Raw genomic sequence first — 19,094 nt, 5'->3', positions numbered from 1 at the left:
ACATTAAATGCTTCTGGGACTCAACTCATCATTTGATCCTGTGACAACTACCCTTGGTAGGTAGTTGTAGGATATAGGATCAGGGAGAGGTTTTGTGTGGGGTGGGGGATTTTGGTGTGCTTGCTTGCTTTTTTCAGACAGAAAAACTTGAACGTTTTCCTGTGATAAGTGTCAAATCTCAGTAAAGAGAAGTCAAAGATACTTAATAGGTCAGAGGAGACAGAACGAGATGGCCTCCAGATCCTTGATCTTAGGCATTTTCTTACAGAAAACAATTATATTAACTAGACTAATTATATATAAGTATATATGTGGCCTCCCTGGTGGCTCTGTTGCTAAAGAATCCACCTGCAAAGCACCAGACCCAAGTTTAAACCCTGGGTGGGGAAAGTCCCCTGGAGAAGGGCATGGCAATCCACTCCTGTATTCTTGCCTAGAGAATCCCATGGATAGAGGAGCCTGGTGGGCTACAGTCCATGGGGTCACAAAGAGTTGGACACGATTTAGTGACTAAACTGCTACATATTAATTATACTAAGTAATTAACACAGAGAAGGATTTATTTACACACGTGTCACCAAAATTTAAGATTACAGTGATTCTGTGATGTCATAATATGTAATTATAAAAGGCAGACTCCAACCTTTAGTGTTAAGTAATGAGAAAAATACAATTGGCACTTACTAAAAATTAAAATTAAAAGTGGGATTGCCCCATATTCCATTTACTAACAATCCTATTCTGCCCTTGTACTTTCTGAATAGTATTGAGATTTTTCGTTTACCTGCCTTTCTTTATTCTTGTTTCTTAATTATTAGAATTGCAATATTTATCTTTAAAACTATAGACTCTTCTAAAGCCTGATGATGGAAGTAGTCTTTTTCTTGTAGCTGCAAAAGAGCAGGTTGCACTCTTCATTATAAACTCTCTTTGAAACTATTATTTTTAAGAACATTGTTTTGTAAGGTACCCAGACTTTAGGTGTTAGCACCATGTCTGGCAGAAGTAGCTTTTTTTACCTCCAAAAATTCTAAAAGCCTGATTCATTCTACTTAATCTTATGTTGCTTTGGTAATAATATTTAAATTAATGTTCTGTTTTCTATACTGTATTCTTATTTCTTAAACCAAAATGGACTTATTGGTACTTTCCTCTCTTTCCATAGCCATAAAAGTAATAAAACCATTTTTCAGAATGTTTTTAATAGCACTCTATTTTCAAGTACAATCGTATGTAGGACCAAATAAATTTAATAAATTTTAGAAAAGAACTTTTTTCTTACACAGTTATCCTTTCATATTTCATGGAAAATTGTAAACCTTAGAGTACCTCTTTGAAGTCCTTAAGAAAGCAATTTTTAAATTATTTAACCTATTTCTAAATTTTAAGTGTTGGCCTAATTTTAATGTTACTGTGTATTCATCTCTTTTATCACTATTGCTCTTCACAATACTGTTGGAAATTGAGACCTTTTGAAACTCAATTCTTCCTCTAAGAAGGTTCCCCTTGTCAATTGCAGTAGCTGAAATGCTCCCTACACTGTGCTGTATTCTGCTCACCATCTTGCGCTTATCACACTGAATTCTAACATTTCTTCACCTGTCTTCCCTCATAAATTGTGGATGATTCTACCCCTAGAATGCAGCACAGTAACAGGAAAATGACCACTATTCATTGAGTGTTTGTCAGATACTGAGCCAAGCACGCTATATAGACTCTGTTATTGAATCTTCAACCTTCTACTGCTAAACAAGGAGGGACAAGAGAGGCTTTTAAGTGGTAAATAAGTGGTAGAGCAAGGATTCAGACTCATTTCAGTCTCAAGTTCCCATGGACTCTGCCCACTTCTGTTTGCCTGCAACAGAGGTAGGCAGTATTTGTCTGGAATTTAACAATATCAAATGTGCAACTTCAAATGACTGAAGTTGCTTCAGTCATGTCTGACCTTTGTGACACTATGGACCATAGCCTGCCAGGCTCCTCTGTCATGGGATTCTCCAGGCAAGAATACTGGAGTGAGTTGCTGTGCCCTCTTGCAGGGGCTCTTCCTGACCCAGGGATTGAACTGGCATCTCCTGTGGCTCCTGCATTGCCAGCAGATTGTTTATTGCTGAGCCACCAGGGAAGCCCTTTAAAGTGCTATGCCAGAGTTAATATTTAATAGTAGTTAATATCCTAGATGCTGAAGCCAGACTTCCTGAATTAAAACGTGAGCGGTTTACTTAACCTCTCCATTCATTAGTTTCACCATCTTTAAAATGAGGATAATAATGGGACCTACCACACAAAATAGTTGTAAGGATTAAATAAGTAGATGCAGCCAAGGGCTTAAGAGTCTCTGGCATGGACTTCCCTGATGGTCCAATGGTGAAGAATCCGCCTGCCAGTGCAGGAAACATGGGTTCGACCTCTTGTCTGGTAAGATTCCACATGCGAGGCAACTAAGCCCAATAAGAGTATCTCCCACTTGCCACAGCTGGAGAAAGCTTGTGCACAGTAGTGAAGACCCAGCACAGCAAAATAAATAAATAGTCTCTGGCACATCATAGAAATGAAATAAATATTAGCTGTTTTTATTTGTTTTGTTTACATTGCATTTTCCTTATATATTTTTCTCAGTAGTTCTCTCTCTCTCTCTCTCTCTCTATATATATATATATATATATATAAATATATATTTTAAATTACACTTGCTTATTTGTATGTGTAAGCCTGCCTTCCTATATTTTGTTTACCTGACTAGAAAATAGATCTATTTACTGTATTAACACATCTCATGTTGTAGTCTAACTAGATGTTTTTGTTTTTGCAAGCTGCAAGAGATATTTAATTATTTAATCCATGTAGTAGGATCCTCGGAGAAGGCAATGGCACCCCACTCCAGTATTCTTGCCTGGAAAATCCCACGGATGGAGGAGCCTGGTAGGCTGCAGTCCATGGGGTCGCTAAGTTGGACATGACTGAGCGACTTCACTTTCACTTTTCACTTTCATGCATTGGAGAAGGAAATGGCAACCCACTCCAGTGTTCTTGCCTGGAGAATCCCAGGGATGGGGGAGCCTGGTGGGCTGCTGTCTATGGGGTCGCACAGAGTCAGACACGACTGAAGCAACTTAGCAGCAGTAGCAGCAGCAGTAGGATCCTGCTAGATGTGCGATACGACTAAAAGCACAGAGGAGATAGGCATGAGCAAAGCAGGTCGAAACTCTGCTCTCCAGCTGCTCAGAGCAGTGAACTCAAATATATTTTTAAATATCATGCCTCTATCAATAAACATTTCTGAGTAGATACCCCCAAAATGAATAGTTGTTTATAAGTGATTCATGTGTCTTTCTGCTAGTCTGTTATATAGATTTTTAAAATAAACTGGAAAATTGAAATTAAAACAATAAAGATTTAATAGAAATTACAGTTCTAATATTCTCTTTTCCCTGGGATATGTTCACCCCTCTTTGGAGTCCACTGACTCTAAAAGAGTAATCATGTGAAGGAAAAGTTCTGTGTCAGGAGCCTGACTTCATCTGGAGGGCCAGAGAAGATTTTCCTAAGAAGGCAACATTTAAGATAGAATCTGAAAAGGATGAATTTGAGATGACCTAGGCAAAAAAATAAAGGGCGAAGTGTAACACAAATAGTGTTTATAGCCAGAAGCATAGTGTGTTCAAGAAACTGGAAAGGCTCTCATTGTGGATGGAGAGGCGGTGTCCTAAGAGTGGTGGAAAGGTTTTCAGCAAGGAACAGGTGAAACAAGGCTAATTATACACTGTGGCTCAGCTGGTAACGAAACTGCCTGCAATGCGGGCAACCTGGGTTCGATCCCTGGATTGGGGAAAACCCCTGGAGAAGGGAAAGGCTCCCTACTCCAGTATTCTGGCCTGGAGAATTCCATGGACTGTACAGTCCATGGGGTTGCAAAGTGTCAAACACGACTGAGTGACTTTTGCTTTCACTATAAGCATTTAGATCTTAATTCTAATGGTCATGGGAAACTCTGGAGGAATTTAAAGAGAAGTAACATGATCAAATAATCACCTTCCTAGTTCTGTTTGGTTGATATTTTTCTCTCTTATTGTGGTGGTGGTGGTGGTGGTGACTTAGTCATGTCTGACTCTTGCAACCCCATGGACTATAGCCCACCAGGATAGAGAAATCCATGGGATTTCCCAGACAAGAATACTGGAGTGAGTTGCTGTTGCCTTCTCCAGGGGATTTTCCTAATCCAGGGATTGAACCTGGGTCTCCTGCATTGTAGGCAGATTATGTACCTACTGAGCCACCAAGGAAGCCCCCTCCCTTACTGCTGCTGCTGCTACTGCTGCTAAGTCGCTTCAGTCGTGTCCGCCTCTCTGCGACCCCGTGGACTGAAGCCTACCAGGCTCCTCCGTCCATGGGATTTTCCAGGCAGGAGTACTGGAGTGGGTTGCAATTGCCTTCTCCTGTAACTGCATAGTGATGCACCAATTCAACTTATTGCTATGGGGGAAAAACACCATTTAATGAGACATGAAGACAAAGCACAAACCCGACTAAGGGGACACACGCTGTGGACCACAGCACGGCTATGACCAGAGCAAGTGGGGGGATGAGAGAGGGAAGATGCATGGGTAAACTACAGCCTCAGGGGCAGAGGGTGGGGGGGTCTGGATTGACGATGACTAAGCAGACAACAGGATGAGACAGGAAATCAAAACCAATGATGAAAGCAGACACAGCATCTGAGAACTCCAACAGCAAGGAAAACATACAGAACTGTTCCTTAACAAATACTCAGAAAGAAATCAAGCATGATTACTGCTAAAAACAGGTCTGAAATAGTACAAATCAACAAGGGATTAAAGGGAAAGTCTTATGCAACAAATTATTGCTTAAGACACTAAAAGTAATCTAATAATCATGTTGTGAGATTCTGTAACAGTTAAAGGGTAGTGTATTTGGAAAGAAGAAAGTTTAAGATGAGGGCAAATTAAAAGTTTAAATGTTTCTCTTATTTTGAAAGCAATGTGAAATATAAAACCCAGGAAACAAATCAATACCTACACTTGATGAGGACAAATTAAAATTTTAAGTGTTTCTCTTATTTTGAAAGCAATCTGGAACATAAAACCCAGGAAACAAATCAGTACCTACACTTATACTATAATACATTCTCTCTTCAGCTTACAATGGTTAGCACTGACCTGTGAGCATCTTACCCTTGCTCTTTATCATTTGAAATCAAAGAAGAGCCCAAACGATGCTTCCAATTATGACAAAGCAACATTCATGACAGCAACAAAAACAGCTTACATCATGGCACAGTTCTTTGGATCTTACATGTATTCCCTAATTTAATACTCACAGTGACTTTACCAAATAGGTACTATTAATATCACATTTTTATAAACATGGAGGTGATAGAGTCAGACTAAGCCACACTCTTATGTACTATGCTCTGCTTTCTCTTTTAAGCTTCTCCATTAGGTAGTAATGGATCCTATACAATAAGAACCAAAATCACTATCTCATGGGAAAGAATTGTTTGCCCTTTTGAATTAAAAATAACTAAAGTTTAAAAACCTTTTTAAGATGAGAAGCAGGGAGTTAATATTGACTTATTTTTCTGGCTACACATTTAATCAATTCAACATACTCATATCTATTATATGATATCTGTTATATGTTAATATGTATAAGATCTGAGTATTATACAAAAAGTAACAAAAATTATAATTTCTGCTTCCTGGAACATGTACCTATTCAAATAACTAGTATATCAAAGCAGTTTTTGAGCAGGGAAGTGGTAAATGAAAATATTCTTCTAAAAAAATAACATAATAGGAATGAAGGGACCAACATCAGCTTTAAATTTAGGAAGTCGCTGTAATAATTAGAGCCCAAGGTAATAATGAGTGTAATTGAAGTGGCCGTCTAGAAATGGAGTTGAAGTTATATATTTGAGATATATTTCACTGAAAGAATTGATGGAGCTTCATGTCTGACTAGAACATAGTGATTAATATTTATACTGCCAAGAGTCAGTGACTCAGAAGTAAAGAATCTGCCTGTAATGCAGGAGAGACAGGTTCAATCCCTGGGTTGGGAAGATTCCCTGGAGGAGGAAATGGCAACCCACTCCAGTATTCTTGCCTGGAAAATCCCATAGACAGAGGAGCCTGTCAGACTATAATCCATAGGGTCACAAGGAGTTGGATGCGACTTAGCACACACATATGAGTAAATAAGCTTTTATTCATTGTTTTTGATACTTACAGGTGGTAAGTTTTGTCTTCTCTTGATTTTTACATTATACTTAAATTGCAACCAAAATTGTGAGATACAATATTTCAGCATTGCATTATTTGAATTTCCAACCATCTTGTATTCTGCTTTTAAACTATAATGAAAATCTGCAGGGCACAAATGAAATTAAGTCAGACCTAACCCAGTAGTATATGGTGCTTGCTCAATGGGCTGGCATTTAGGAAGTTCTCTTTGCATGGCTGTTGGATATCACCACTATTAGCAGGTGTTGCCATGAACTATGCATGGTGATGTTGAGCCAGTAAAGTGCTTTGTAGCACAATGGAACCTTTGAAAAGGCCTATAGTACCCTTTAAAAATGAGGCTTTTAAAAACATCTGTACTAGGTTTACAACTTTTTTCTCATAATATTATCTTCTACTGTTGTATGCTGGAGGAATTATCAAAAGCAGATCCTGAATATTTTTTTATAATATGTAAATTAAGTGTTCACAAAAATATTGCTACATTTTTATTACATGTGGAGCTTGTGCAATATATACAGAAGGTATTTAAAAATATTTCATGATTGAATTTAAAATCATCTATAATTTAAATTGGAAAAACTAAAGAGTGATTCGGTTTTGTTTTGCAGTGACCGGCATGTTGGTAAAATTTATTCCAAATCCTCCTCCTTTCCGGATTATGTCAGAAAGTCTCTAAAGAAGCTTGGGTTAGATGAGTCCAAGGTCAGTATATTATTGCCCACTGTTTCATAAGAAACACAAGAACTTCTATGGGGTTATGGATTGAGATAATACAAAATTATTTGCCTTCTACTTTTCTCTTATTTGTGGAAAACATCTAAATTATATTGAAACCAAACTTCAGTTATCTTAATTCCAGTTCACCTTTCCTGTCAATGTGGATAGCTATTGTATACCTCTACAGTAATTCCCCTTTTAGGTTTATTCAGGTAAAATCTGCTAGTTCTCAAATAAAAATAGACTTAAAAAGCAAGAAAACAGAACAAATGAGAATTGTAAGTAAAGCAGAAGATGATTTTAATTTTAAACTGCATGCCTTTAAAGGCTGTGCTGGGCTTAGTCACTCAGTCATGTCCAACTCTTTGTGACCCCATGGACAATAGCCTGCCAGGCTTCTCTGTCCATGGGGATGCTCCAGGCAAGAATACTGGAGTGGGTTGCCATGGAGTGGGTTGCCATGTCCTCCTCCAGGGATCTTCCCAACTCAGGGATCATACCAATTTAAAGGCTGTATAAGTCATTAAAATAAAAAATCTTAAATTCAAAAAGTCTTCGAATGAGAGAATCCTAGAAAGTTGTAACATCATAGGTGCCCCAAGGGAATAATTAAGAACATATTGTTGAAGACAAAAAAGTAAGCTGATAGACTGATGGTAATAAATACTCTAACACTGAGAAAAAAGTAACATGATTCAGAAGAGTTATTGAATAAAATATCAAGTTGAACCTGGATCACTTTGGTATTTTGAATTGATTGTAAATTGAAATCGTGAATGAAATAGGTGGTGAAGGAATGAAATGGATTTCTTAACAGAAAAAAAATTATACAGATATGGTTAAGTTATATCAAAGCTAAAGGATATTATTATTTTTTATACCAATTATACATTTACTCTGCAGTTGTTTATTACTTAAAACGATTAGACTGGTACAGTCACTTTTGCCCTCTATAAAATAGCTATTAAAAAGCATTTCAAATTTATAGGATTCAAGAAAAATTAAATGAATTAATATACAAAAACACTGAATACAATGTTTGTACATAGCAAGTACTTAACTAAATAATACTAGTTTTTATTCTACTTTTTGTATATGTACCGCTTATAATAATGCAATTGATGTGACTTCTACAAATATTTTTATTGTCACCAAAATGAAGATCCTTATAGTTTTACATAATAAGAACATAAAATAACACTGTTATACTAGTTATTTTATTTCTGTTTTTATTTCTGTTTTTTTTAATATATTTTTAACCGACTAGTCTTTCTTCATTGGTCTTCATTAGTACATATATTTATTTCACTTCAATTCCACTTCTTACAGTAATATTAAAAATATAAACTTAAGCATAATTTTTACAAATATTATTTTACTTAAAAATGCTTTATCGTTTGCCAGAAATCCAGATAGAATGTCACTTATTTTTTCTGATGGCTTTCTCTTCCCAGGTTTGTCTTTAATAATAAACATAGTAAATGTCTCTTAGTATGCTTATTATATTACTGATTAAAATATTATTAATAGATAATATTTACTAAGCTTCCCTTGTGGTTCAAACAGTAAAGAATCTGCCTGCAGTGCAGAAGACCTGGGTTTGATCCCCAGGCCTGGAAGATCCCCTGGAGAAGGCAATGGCAACCCACTCCAGTATTCTTGCCTGGAGAACTCCAGGGACAGAGGAGCTTGGCGGGCTTGAGTCCATGGAGTCACAGAGTCAGACACGACTGAGCGACTAACACACATTTACTGAGGACTTACTGTGTGTTAATTATTATGCCATAAACATCAACATTATCTCATTTACGCTTCACTAAAACTCTTATGTCAGATACTTATTATGCCCAATGTAATGATCTGGAAAGAGCGCATCAGAGAAAGGCAAGTCATTTTCTCCTGGTTGAAGGGTCAGAGCTGAAACTTGCACACAGATTCGGCTTCCATCAGAACCTCCACTGTCAGCCACCAGTGTGCTAAGAAGTACAATTAAAAACAAAAGGAAAAAGACTAATGTAGATAAGTATCACCATAAAAAGATCACTCTTAAATGACTGTCTTTCTTAGTTATTAAAAGGTAATAATAGGACTTGCTGATTTTTCTCTTAAAACTGTTTAAGCTCATTCAACAAATGTGTTGAATAAAATATGTGAGGAAAAGAAAAGGGATAAGAAGCCCAAACTGGAAGGGGAAGAACATATAGAATATAATAAGGTGTTTAAAAGGTAGTGGTGTGAGAGGAAACAAATAGATGAGTATGTGTTTTGAGGATTTTTTTGTTTTAATTGTGATGGGAGACAAGAGAATTGTCTATCAGGCGAGAGTAGTTGGAAATAGGATAACTTATTAAAACTGAATTTACATTTGTAATCTAATACAAAATCCTATTGTTTTTCTCTCACATCATGAAGTATCAGTGCTAAAATGAAAGTCTTGACCACATGCATGATAAAAAGATATGAGTAGTTTTATTTTTTAAATGACATTAATTTTCATGTGAGATTCTAATTCTAAAAAGTATCAAAATCACTTAAATTTAAAATGTTAGATATAGCAAATTATTTAAAAGATCTTTAACCAAATTTTTAATCATTTATTAACAAATGTATATATAATATAAATATAATATAATTATATTTACATATAATTGAAAATGTGGTGATTGCTGTTGATGTGTCTCTGATCTCTCAAAGCACATCTCTTCATAGTCAAAACTGCATAATTAGGTAAAGTGCCTAGAAAATCTCCTAGCATGCTCTGATACTTTCTTAGTCACAAGAAACCATGTAAACCTGTGGAAAGACAAAGAATAGTCCCAGACAAAACGTCATTCCAAAGGATACTAGAACAGCATGTGCTGATATATATGTGGCCCATACACAGCAGAAAATATTAATCCGTAAGTCCTGCAGTCAGTTGTGATACACAGCATTGGACGTTTCCTCTTAGAGCAGGACTTCTCAAACTCAGTGCGTTTGGGTAATTCTTCGTTGTGGAGAGCTAACTTGTGTGTTGTAGGACGTTTAACATCCTTGGCCTCTACCCACTAGGTGTCAGCAATAGCACCCTAATGGTAGCGATCAAAAATAATTTTTTAAAAAAATCTCCAGGCATAGGCACAAATGTCTTGGGGGACAAAATCACCCTTGGTTGAGATCTGCTGTCTTCAAGCATTTGTCATTTTAACAATTCCATTAGCATTCTCATTGTAAACCCCCTATTATCTTAAAATGCCACTTTATACAAAGAAATATAGAGTGTGGAAGATGGAAAAAGTAGTGATTCTGTTCTTATATTTTGAAGACTTTTAATCAAAATGATCTCCTCCTTGATCTTTAATTTTATATAGCTTTAACCGCTTAATGGTGATATTGATGATATCAATCCTGCATAAGATATAATTCTGTTTAAGAAGAATATTTCAATTTCACAGTAAAGCCAAGCCTACAATAAATGGTGTGGAGCATGAGCTACTTTACATCAGCGAGAATACTGTTTATAATAGATGGACTTCTTAGAATGAAATTTTATAGTACAATTCTTTGTAATTTAGTAAAGCACAATTACTTCTTTGTAAATTGTTTTGATAGAACTTTATGAAAGTCCAAAATAACAAAATCTTAGTAATTAACTTTACCTTGACCTTCAAAAAAGTTTGGTATTTTCAAATTTTGTCTTCTGTCCCAAACTTTAGTATCTCTCCACATTTTAGAAAACCTCCAAAACTGCCTTTAAGGTTTCATATTATCTTCATGGTCCACAGCATTTGTTTTGTTTTGTTTTGTTTTTTGTATTGCTTTTCTCTCTTTCTCCTTCCACATACATGTAGTGCACACACACAGAGCATGAGAGTACACACACACATCCATAAAATTTTAAAGCATCGATTTTAAAAGCAATGAAACTACTGTTGTTTCCTAGAGAAAGAGTGTGCTGGATCATTTGTCCATAAGAAAAGAAAAGGAATTTATGTTCTAGAGCTTTTGTGTGTGTGTTATGTACAAATAGAAAAGTCAAAGTCAAAGTCACTCAGTTGTGTCCAACTCTTTTCAGCTCCATGGACTGTAGCCTGCCACACTCCTCTGTCTGTGGAATTCTCCAGGCAAGAATACTGAAGTGGATTGCCATTTCCTTCTCCAGGGGATCTTCCCAAACCGGGGATCAAACCCAGGTTTCCTGCATTGCAGGCAGACTCTTTACTGTCTGAGCCATCAAGGAAGCGCATATACATATAATGAATATTCAAATAATGTTACTCCTAGATATTGAGAATGAAATAGACAATAAAAGTGGTGATTTAATGGGGTGGATGCATGCTCTTGAATGGACTAAGTTGAAAAATCACTAAAATTTAGAACCTTAGTGGAAGTTGGCAGAGGATAAGTCAGAAAATTATCCTTAAATATTTCTCCAGAACAGGCCGGCAATAGCAAAATTTTTGAAACCACAATCATTTAGTTATTCATCAGCAAATATTTACTTTGAAGAATCTCCAATGTGCCAAGAACCATGGAAACTCTGGAGCTACAAAGATAATTAAGACATGACCCATGAGAAAAGAAAACAAGTAATTATAGCATGAACTTACAGTAATAGATACATATATAAAGTATGTATATGCCTGGAGTGACTCACTCTACCTGTGAAGATTTTACGGAGGACATTGATGCCTTAGCTTGGTCATGAAGGATGTGTAAGAATGTATTAAGCAAACAAGATGGGCAGGTAGTGAGCAAGGAACTCATTTCAGATGTGTGTGGTGGGGAGCATAGCTTGTGCAAAACCACAGAGATGTAAGAAACACGATTCTGGACTCAGCACAGTTGAAGCATAAAGCAAGTGGAGGAGGCAGTGGTGAGAGATGAGGCCAAAGGACCAGGCGATGTGGAGAGACCAAATAAACTTACCTTCGGACATTAGCACAGAGATGAATCAGTAGTAATGTAATGACTAAGTGGTTTAAATACAAGTGCGAAGACAACCACAAATGCAAGAAGCTCATTAACTTTCCTGTAGTGATATTCAGTCGTCCCTTGGTATCCTTGGGGAATTGGTTCCAGAACCCCCCACAGATAACAAAATACCAAGGGTGCTCAAGTCCCTTATATAAAATGGTGGAGTACAGGCAGCCCTCTGTATCTGTGGGTTCTACATTTGTGGATACTGGGACTGCTTATAAATGATCTACAGTAAATGAGGTCCTCTGACCCTAAAGAAGCAGTGAATTCCTGATACAATTTAAATATATAGGTAGCCTGTCACCTTTGGTGATGACATGTGCATTATTCCCATAAATATTTCCTGCTGCTTTTTGCAACCATTATAATAACACAGGTGGCTGTTCTCTGGTGGCTCAGACAGTAAAGAATCTGCCTACAATGCAGGAGGCCTGGGTTCTATCCCTGGGTCTGGAAGATCCCCTGGAGAAGGGAATGACTACCCACTCTAGTATTCTTTCCTGGAGAATTCCATGGACAGAGGAACCTGGCAGGCTACAGTCCATGGGGTCAAAAAGAGTCAGACACAACTGAACAACTAAGCACGCACACATAATAACACAGGGATACCTCAGATTGTGGGTTCTATTCCAAAGCACTGCAATAAAGTGAGTATTTCAAGAAACCAAGTCCCATGAAGTTTTGGGTTTCCAGGTGCATACAGAAGTTGTGTTTACAGCATACCATAGTCTGTTATGTGTGCAATAGCATTGTGTTTAAAAAGCAATGTACATGCCTTACTCAAAAATATTTTATTGCTGAAAACTACTAACCATCATATGAGCCTTCAGCCAGTCATAATCTTTCTCCTGGTGGAGAGTCTTGTCTCAGAGTTGATGGCTGCTGACTGATGGTGGTGGTGGTTGCTGAAGTTGGGGTGGCTGTGGCAGTTTCTTAAAATAAGACAACAGTAAAGTTGGCTGACTTTTCCTTTCACGGATGATTTCTCTAAGCATGCAGTGCTTTTTGATAGCATTTTACCCACAGAACAGCTTTCAAAATTGGAGTCAAATGTCTCAAACTTTGCTTTATCAACTAAATTTGTGTAGTATTATAAGTCCTTTGTTGTCATTTCAACAATCATCACAGCATCTTCGCCAGGAGTAAATCCCATCTCGAGAAAGCACTTCTTTGCTCATGCATAAGAAACAACTCATCTGTAAAAGCTTTATCATGAGGGTACAGCAATTCAGTCACATCTTTAGGCTCCACTTCTAATTCTTGTTCTCTTGTTATTTCTACCACATCTGCAGTTACTTCCTCCACTCAAGTTTGAATGCCTCAAAACCATCTATGAGAGTTGGAATCAGCTTCCTCCAGGCTCCTGTTAATGTTGTTATTTTGACATGCTTCCATGAATCATGAATGTTCTTACATCTAGAATAGTGAATACTTTCCAGAATGTTTTCAATTTACTTTGCCCAGATCCATCAGATGAATCACTATTTATGGCAGCTATACCCTTACAAAATGTATTTCTTAAATAATAAGACTTGAAAGTCGAAATTACTGCTTGATCTATGGGCTGCAGAATGGTGTTGTGTTAGCAGCCTTGAAAATAATACTTTAGTCTTGTTGTGCATCTCCATGAGAGCTCTTGAGTGACCAGGTGCTTTGTCAGTGAGTAGTGATATTTTGAAAAAAATCTTTTTTTTTTTTTTTCTGAGCAGTAGATCTCAACAATAGTCTTAAAATATTCAGTGAACCATGCTGTAAACAGATGTGCTAACATCCAGCCTCTGTTGTTCCATTTACAGAACACAAGCAGAGTAGATTTAGCATTATTCTTGAGGACCCTAGGATTTTGGAGATGGTAAATGAGGTTGACTTCAAAGTCCCCAGCTATGTTATCCCCTATCTGACAAGAGATTTCAGCCTGTCCTTTGAAGCTTTAAAGCCAGGCATTGAATTCTCCTCTTTAGCTACGAAATTGCTAGATGGCATCTTCTTCTAGTAGAAGGATGTTTCATTTACACTGAAAATCTGTTGTTTGGTGTAATTATCTTAGCTAGATCTTCTGGATAACTTACTATAGCTTCTGCATCAGTACTTGTTGCTTCATCTTGCTCTTTTATGTTGTAGAGATGACTTCTCTCCTTAAACCTCATGAATCTGCCTCTGCTCGCTTCAGACTTTTCTTCTGCAGCTTCCTCATCTCTCTCAACTTTCATAGAATTGAAGAAAGTTATGGCCTTGCTCTGAATTAGACTTTGGCTTAAGGGAATGTTGTGGTTGGTTTTATCTTCTAACCAGACCACTACAGCTTTCTCAGTCAGCAGTAAGACTTTCATTTTCACAGCATTCATGTGTTCCGTGGAGTAGCACTTCTAACTGAAGTTTGCCTTTGCATTCTCAACGTGGTTCCACATCCACCCACCTTGAGTTCTAGCCAAGGGTGTATCAGCAGCCTCAGCCCTACCATCTACTGATGAAAAGAAGGTCAGTTGCTAACCTGTCTTCTGATCAGGTAGTGTGTGGGGAGGATCTCTGAACAACTGTGTATCTCTTATCCATTCATCTGGCCTATTCCACATGGAGTTGAAATATGGCCCACCTTTGCTTATCTGGGCCCCCATATATAGATCTATAAACAGACAATTTTAATAAATAATGTAAAAAAAGAGACAAATCAGCCAAGGCAAGGGGAGAAGGGGGCAACAGAGGATAAGATGGTTGGATGGCATCACCAACTCAATGGACATGAGTTTGAGCAAACTCTGGGAGATGGTGAAGGACAGGGAAGCCTGGCTTGCTGCAGGTCATGGGGTCACAAAGAGTCGGGCATGACGTAGCAACTGAATAACAACAATGTCAGCCAAGTACTCAAGATCCATATCAACAGTGATAGATCATACTGATAGTAAATACCCTGGATATTACATGAGGAATATGATACTTTACATCTGTAGTCTTCCTCTCAAAATCTACAGCCCCAGTCTAATTATGAGGAAAACTGTTCCCAGTGATGGAATATCATACAAAATGCTTGACTAGGGCTCCTGAGTAATGTCAAGGTCATCAAAAACTAGGCAAGTCTGTCAAAACCAGCAGGACTATTGGAGTTTAAAATGCCAAAAAAAAAAAAAAAAATTGTAAGAAAAGTAAGGGAAAAAACCTAAAGCCCCTCGATATGACCTTTCATTTGCTGTCTCTCACCTAGTTTCTCTTTAAGACTGGGTATCTCCCTAAACATAAACCACAGACCACTGAGCTAGGGCCCCATTACGCAGCTTAGCTAATATTAGTCCCTTTTTCTGGAGTCTTGGAGATGGGCAGCAAGGAGCAATGGAATTCATGACCAAAGCTCCCAGCTGGCATTCAATGTGCACTTCAACTTGTAAGTTTCCATGGATGTTCTCGCCTACACCAAGCACCTCCTCAATTATGACGTCTTCTTTATCTCTAAGATGTTTGCCCTGTCTTGGCTCTTACTGGGTTTAACTGCGGTAGTGTCATCAGTAAAATGAGACCATGCATATATGTATGTTACAGATTCATCCTAGAACTAGTGTCTTCATAAAATTTCCATAGATTCTCTGATCTAGTCTTATGAGACTGATAGTTGAGCATTTTATTGGAAAAGTTGGTTAAAGCATGAAATCATATCTTAACACTGAATTTTTCACTTAGAAACATTAATTGTATCCACTAAGCATTTGGTATAAGAATAAGGCCATTTATTTTGTTTCTTGCACACAGCTTTGCATATAGTTTCTCTAGTTAGATTTCTACCTTAACTTCTGTCCATCAATCCTCTATAATGCATAGTTTATAGTATCCAGCTTTGGATTATTCAAAGTAAGGCAAAAGATGTCCATTTTTTTTTAATAGGAAAGTAGAGATGATAGTCTCATCTTTTCTCTTCAAAATCACACAAAAGCAACAAATGGAAAGAGAAACAGCAATACAAACTCCTTTTTGACAAAATCAAAAGCCTGTTAAATCTCAAACCACATGTAATATGAAGTTCAGTGAAGGTAAAGGGATACAGAGTGATATCAAGAGAAATTGCCTGGGCTTGCAGATCACCAGTACAGCCAACAATACAGTACTTTAAAGCAGCGTATCCTGAGGGGCAAAATCAACAGTCCCTAGTTTGAAACAAAACCAGTTTATGACCAGGGTGGTACTTCTCAATTTGACATAAAGGAGATACAGAGAATACTGTAGAACCCAAGGAATCACACTGAAAAACCGTGTTTGTAGGAAGCAGCATACTGATGAGGCAGGACTGAAAAAAAGGTTGTGAATTCTGAGTTGTTCTGTAACTGCTAATCTCACATGACAGGACAGAAGTAAAGATTAAAGGCTGTAATTCAAACACATTCATAATTTTCTGAGGTGAGTTTTGCTGGCCTGAAGTTCAGGCCTAGACTTAGTCCAATATACTCTACTGTAAAAATTTGATTCAGAAGGTACTCATTCAGTCTGAAGATGAGCAAAATAAGGGCTGGAGAGAAAGCCATAATCTTGGGTTCTGTACCAAAGGGGAGATATTAATATTTTCTGGAAGGCCACACTAGAAGTTGGATGAGATAAAGCCTTACTCTTCACTGTTAGATACCTTTTTTGTATTTTTTTTTAATTCAAAAGAAATTTCATGTAATAGAAAAAGAGTGGGGTCTTTAAAAATGTATTTATACATTTGCAAGGAGATCTGAATACAAATCCTTTCAGATTTTAGACTCTTTATTCAGTGTGTCACTTGTCTTGACTACATATGCATGCATACATGCTAAGTCGCTTCAGTCGTGCCTGACTCTGTGCAACCCTGTGGACCATAACCCACCAGGCTCCTCCGCCCATGGTATTCTCCAAGCAAGAATACTGGAGTGGGTTGTGATGCCATCCTCCAGGGGATCTTCCCAACCCAGGGATCGAACCTGCTTGTCTTAAGACCCCTGCGTTGGCAGGCAGGTTCTTTACCACTACTGACACCTGGGAAACCCCTTGATCATATGTAAATTGACAGCAATTTCTTCTGGTGACTTTCCTTTATCAAGCCTTTCACAAAGACATTCAACATATAAAGAAACTTTTCCTTTTGCATTTATATTTTATTGATTTTTTAAATATTTATTTCATGTCATTATAATGTACCTGTAATAAAAAAAGTTTAGGAACAAATACACTTAATGCCATAGGCATAAAGCTCATCTGGTGAGAACAGAACATGTATTAATAAATTATCTACAAAGTGGCCTACTAACCACAAGGATTCAGTGTACTACGGGTATCATGTTTCAGAGAAAAAACATAAAGCATTGCTTGTTGATGGATTGGTTAGGTATTGTTAGAAGAAATTATGTTTAATATGAATATGTCTTTACTGTATTCCTTTTGCCTTTTCGTTATTCTCTATATTTTTTTAGATATATTGTTTAAATTTTAGTTATATTTGAAAACTGTTTATTAAGCTCCTACCTACTGTGTACCCCAAATGTAGAAACAAGTGAAGGTAAATATTTCATTACTACTTGTTGAAATCAGAGTTAATAGGATCTTATTATTGATTTTACTTATGATATGCTGAATAACCTATATTGATGCAGAAGATTTAAATGAAAGAATTCACTTAAATTGACTTGTTCAATGAACATCATTAGAGCTCTTCAGACACATAAGATTGCTTTGAATTATTACATTTGTTTCACTTTAGGGTACATCTGAATAGGGGAAAAGATATATATTTTTAACTGTTACTAAATTTATTATTGTTGTTGTTTTATCTTGAAGCTGCCAGAAAAAATTATAATGGACTACTACGAGAAATATAAACCTAGAATGAATGAGCTGGAGGCTTTTAATATGGTAAGTCTCAGAATTAAACATATTAAATTGAATATGTTGCTAGACTTGAGTGGGATCCTATTAAATTTTTTTTTTATGGGGCCAACCAATCGATGTTGTTTTTCTCTTAATGTAGAAAAGCTGTTTTGGATCATTTCCTATTTTAGAACTATATTAGGCGTCAGTACTGTAATAAAGGGAACACATGGCAGATTTCTCTTAAAGTGTATTAGAAATGCATGGCAAGAAGTTTTAGAGTTCTTTGAACACATATTGGTCTCAATGCAATTATTTCACAAGCATTCCTTTTAATGAATTTCATTCTTAGTACCCCTTTAAAAGCTTTCTATCACGTATGTATGATTGCTTTTGGATTCCATCCCAAAGTCACTCAAAGGATATTCTTTTCCTTTAACTATTAAAAGAAAAACTTTTGATCTCTGAAGTACTTATTTTCTGAAAATGTACAATGGATATTGGAGATTTGGCCTTATGCAAGTTTCTGTAGATATATTTTCTTAAATGTAAGTGTTAAGTTAGTATTTTTGTTTGTTTTAAAGTACCACTGTGCTATCTTATTCTTTCTTTTAGTTGAAAGTTGTTCTAGCTCCTTGCATAGAGACCTTGATTCTTCTGGATCGACTTTGCTACCTGAAAGAGCAGGTATATTATGTTAATTTTAAATGCATAACAAGTATCTTTATTAAATCCAGTAATATCAATCTGCTTATAACTACAATAACTTTCATTCACATAGCTAATAAGATAATTTTTCTTGTTATATTTTCCAAGTTTAAATAGTCTTTCCATCTCTTTTGAAACAAAAGCATATGTACAACAGATGTTTCCCCAAAAAGTGCTATAATAAAGTGTACATTCTTTTAATTGTATGGTAATTACTATACAGTAGACAATGTACACAACCATCATATGTGACATACCGTATAGCTAGGATATCAACATAAAGGATATCGTTTATATGTTTCACTTTGTAAGAATCAGCTTTTAATTCATTTTTGAATTTGGGGACATATGTACTCCGCGGTACAGAAATTTCTTTCTAATCATTGCTTCTGTTTTCTTAGTCTTACTTGTTTTATCTATGTTAAATGACTAGAAAAATGATTTTTTGGTTTATCTTTGGGGAAAATGTGTTTTTCAGAATCTAGTCTAAGCTGTAATCAAAATTAGGTTTTTGAGCTGTTTAATCCCATTTGTAGATTCAGCCTTATGTTTTCACTATAAGCTCTTTAATTTAATATTTTTTATCATATGAAGAGCTTTACTTCTTTTCAGCAAGCTACCTGGAACTAGTGGATTTTA

General features: G+C 36.5%; 1 protein-coding gene across 2 annotated transcripts in view; it reads left to right on the top strand.

Moving 5' to 3' along the window:
* Nucleotides 1-19,094, top strand: part of METTL25 (methyltransferase like 25) — a 108,423-nt gene that overhangs the window by 81,816 nt on the left and 7,513 nt on the right. For both annotated transcript variants that reach the window (XM_040234492.1, XM_040234491.1), the window contains exons 9-11: nucleotides 6,875-6,968; nucleotides 17,718-17,792; nucleotides 18,363-18,434. In XM_040234492.1, the coding sequence (XP_040090426.1) occupies nucleotides 6,875-6,968; nucleotides 17,718-17,792; nucleotides 18,363-18,434 (241 nt within the window). The remainder of the gene's footprint in view (nucleotides 1-6,874; nucleotides 6,969-17,717; nucleotides 17,793-18,362; nucleotides 18,435-19,094) is intronic.

Source organism: Oryx dammah, unplaced genomic scaffold (genome assembly GCF_014754425.2).
Source record: "Oryx dammah isolate SB20612 unplaced genomic scaffold, SCBI_Odam_1.1 HiC_scaffold_29, whole genome shotgun sequence".
In the NCBI taxonomy this organism is placed as follows: domain Eukaryota; kingdom Metazoa; phylum Chordata; class Mammalia; order Artiodactyla; family Bovidae; genus Oryx; species Oryx dammah.
Note: the sequence above shows the minus strand (reverse complement) of the source record. Positions and strands in the feature narration are given on the sequence as shown.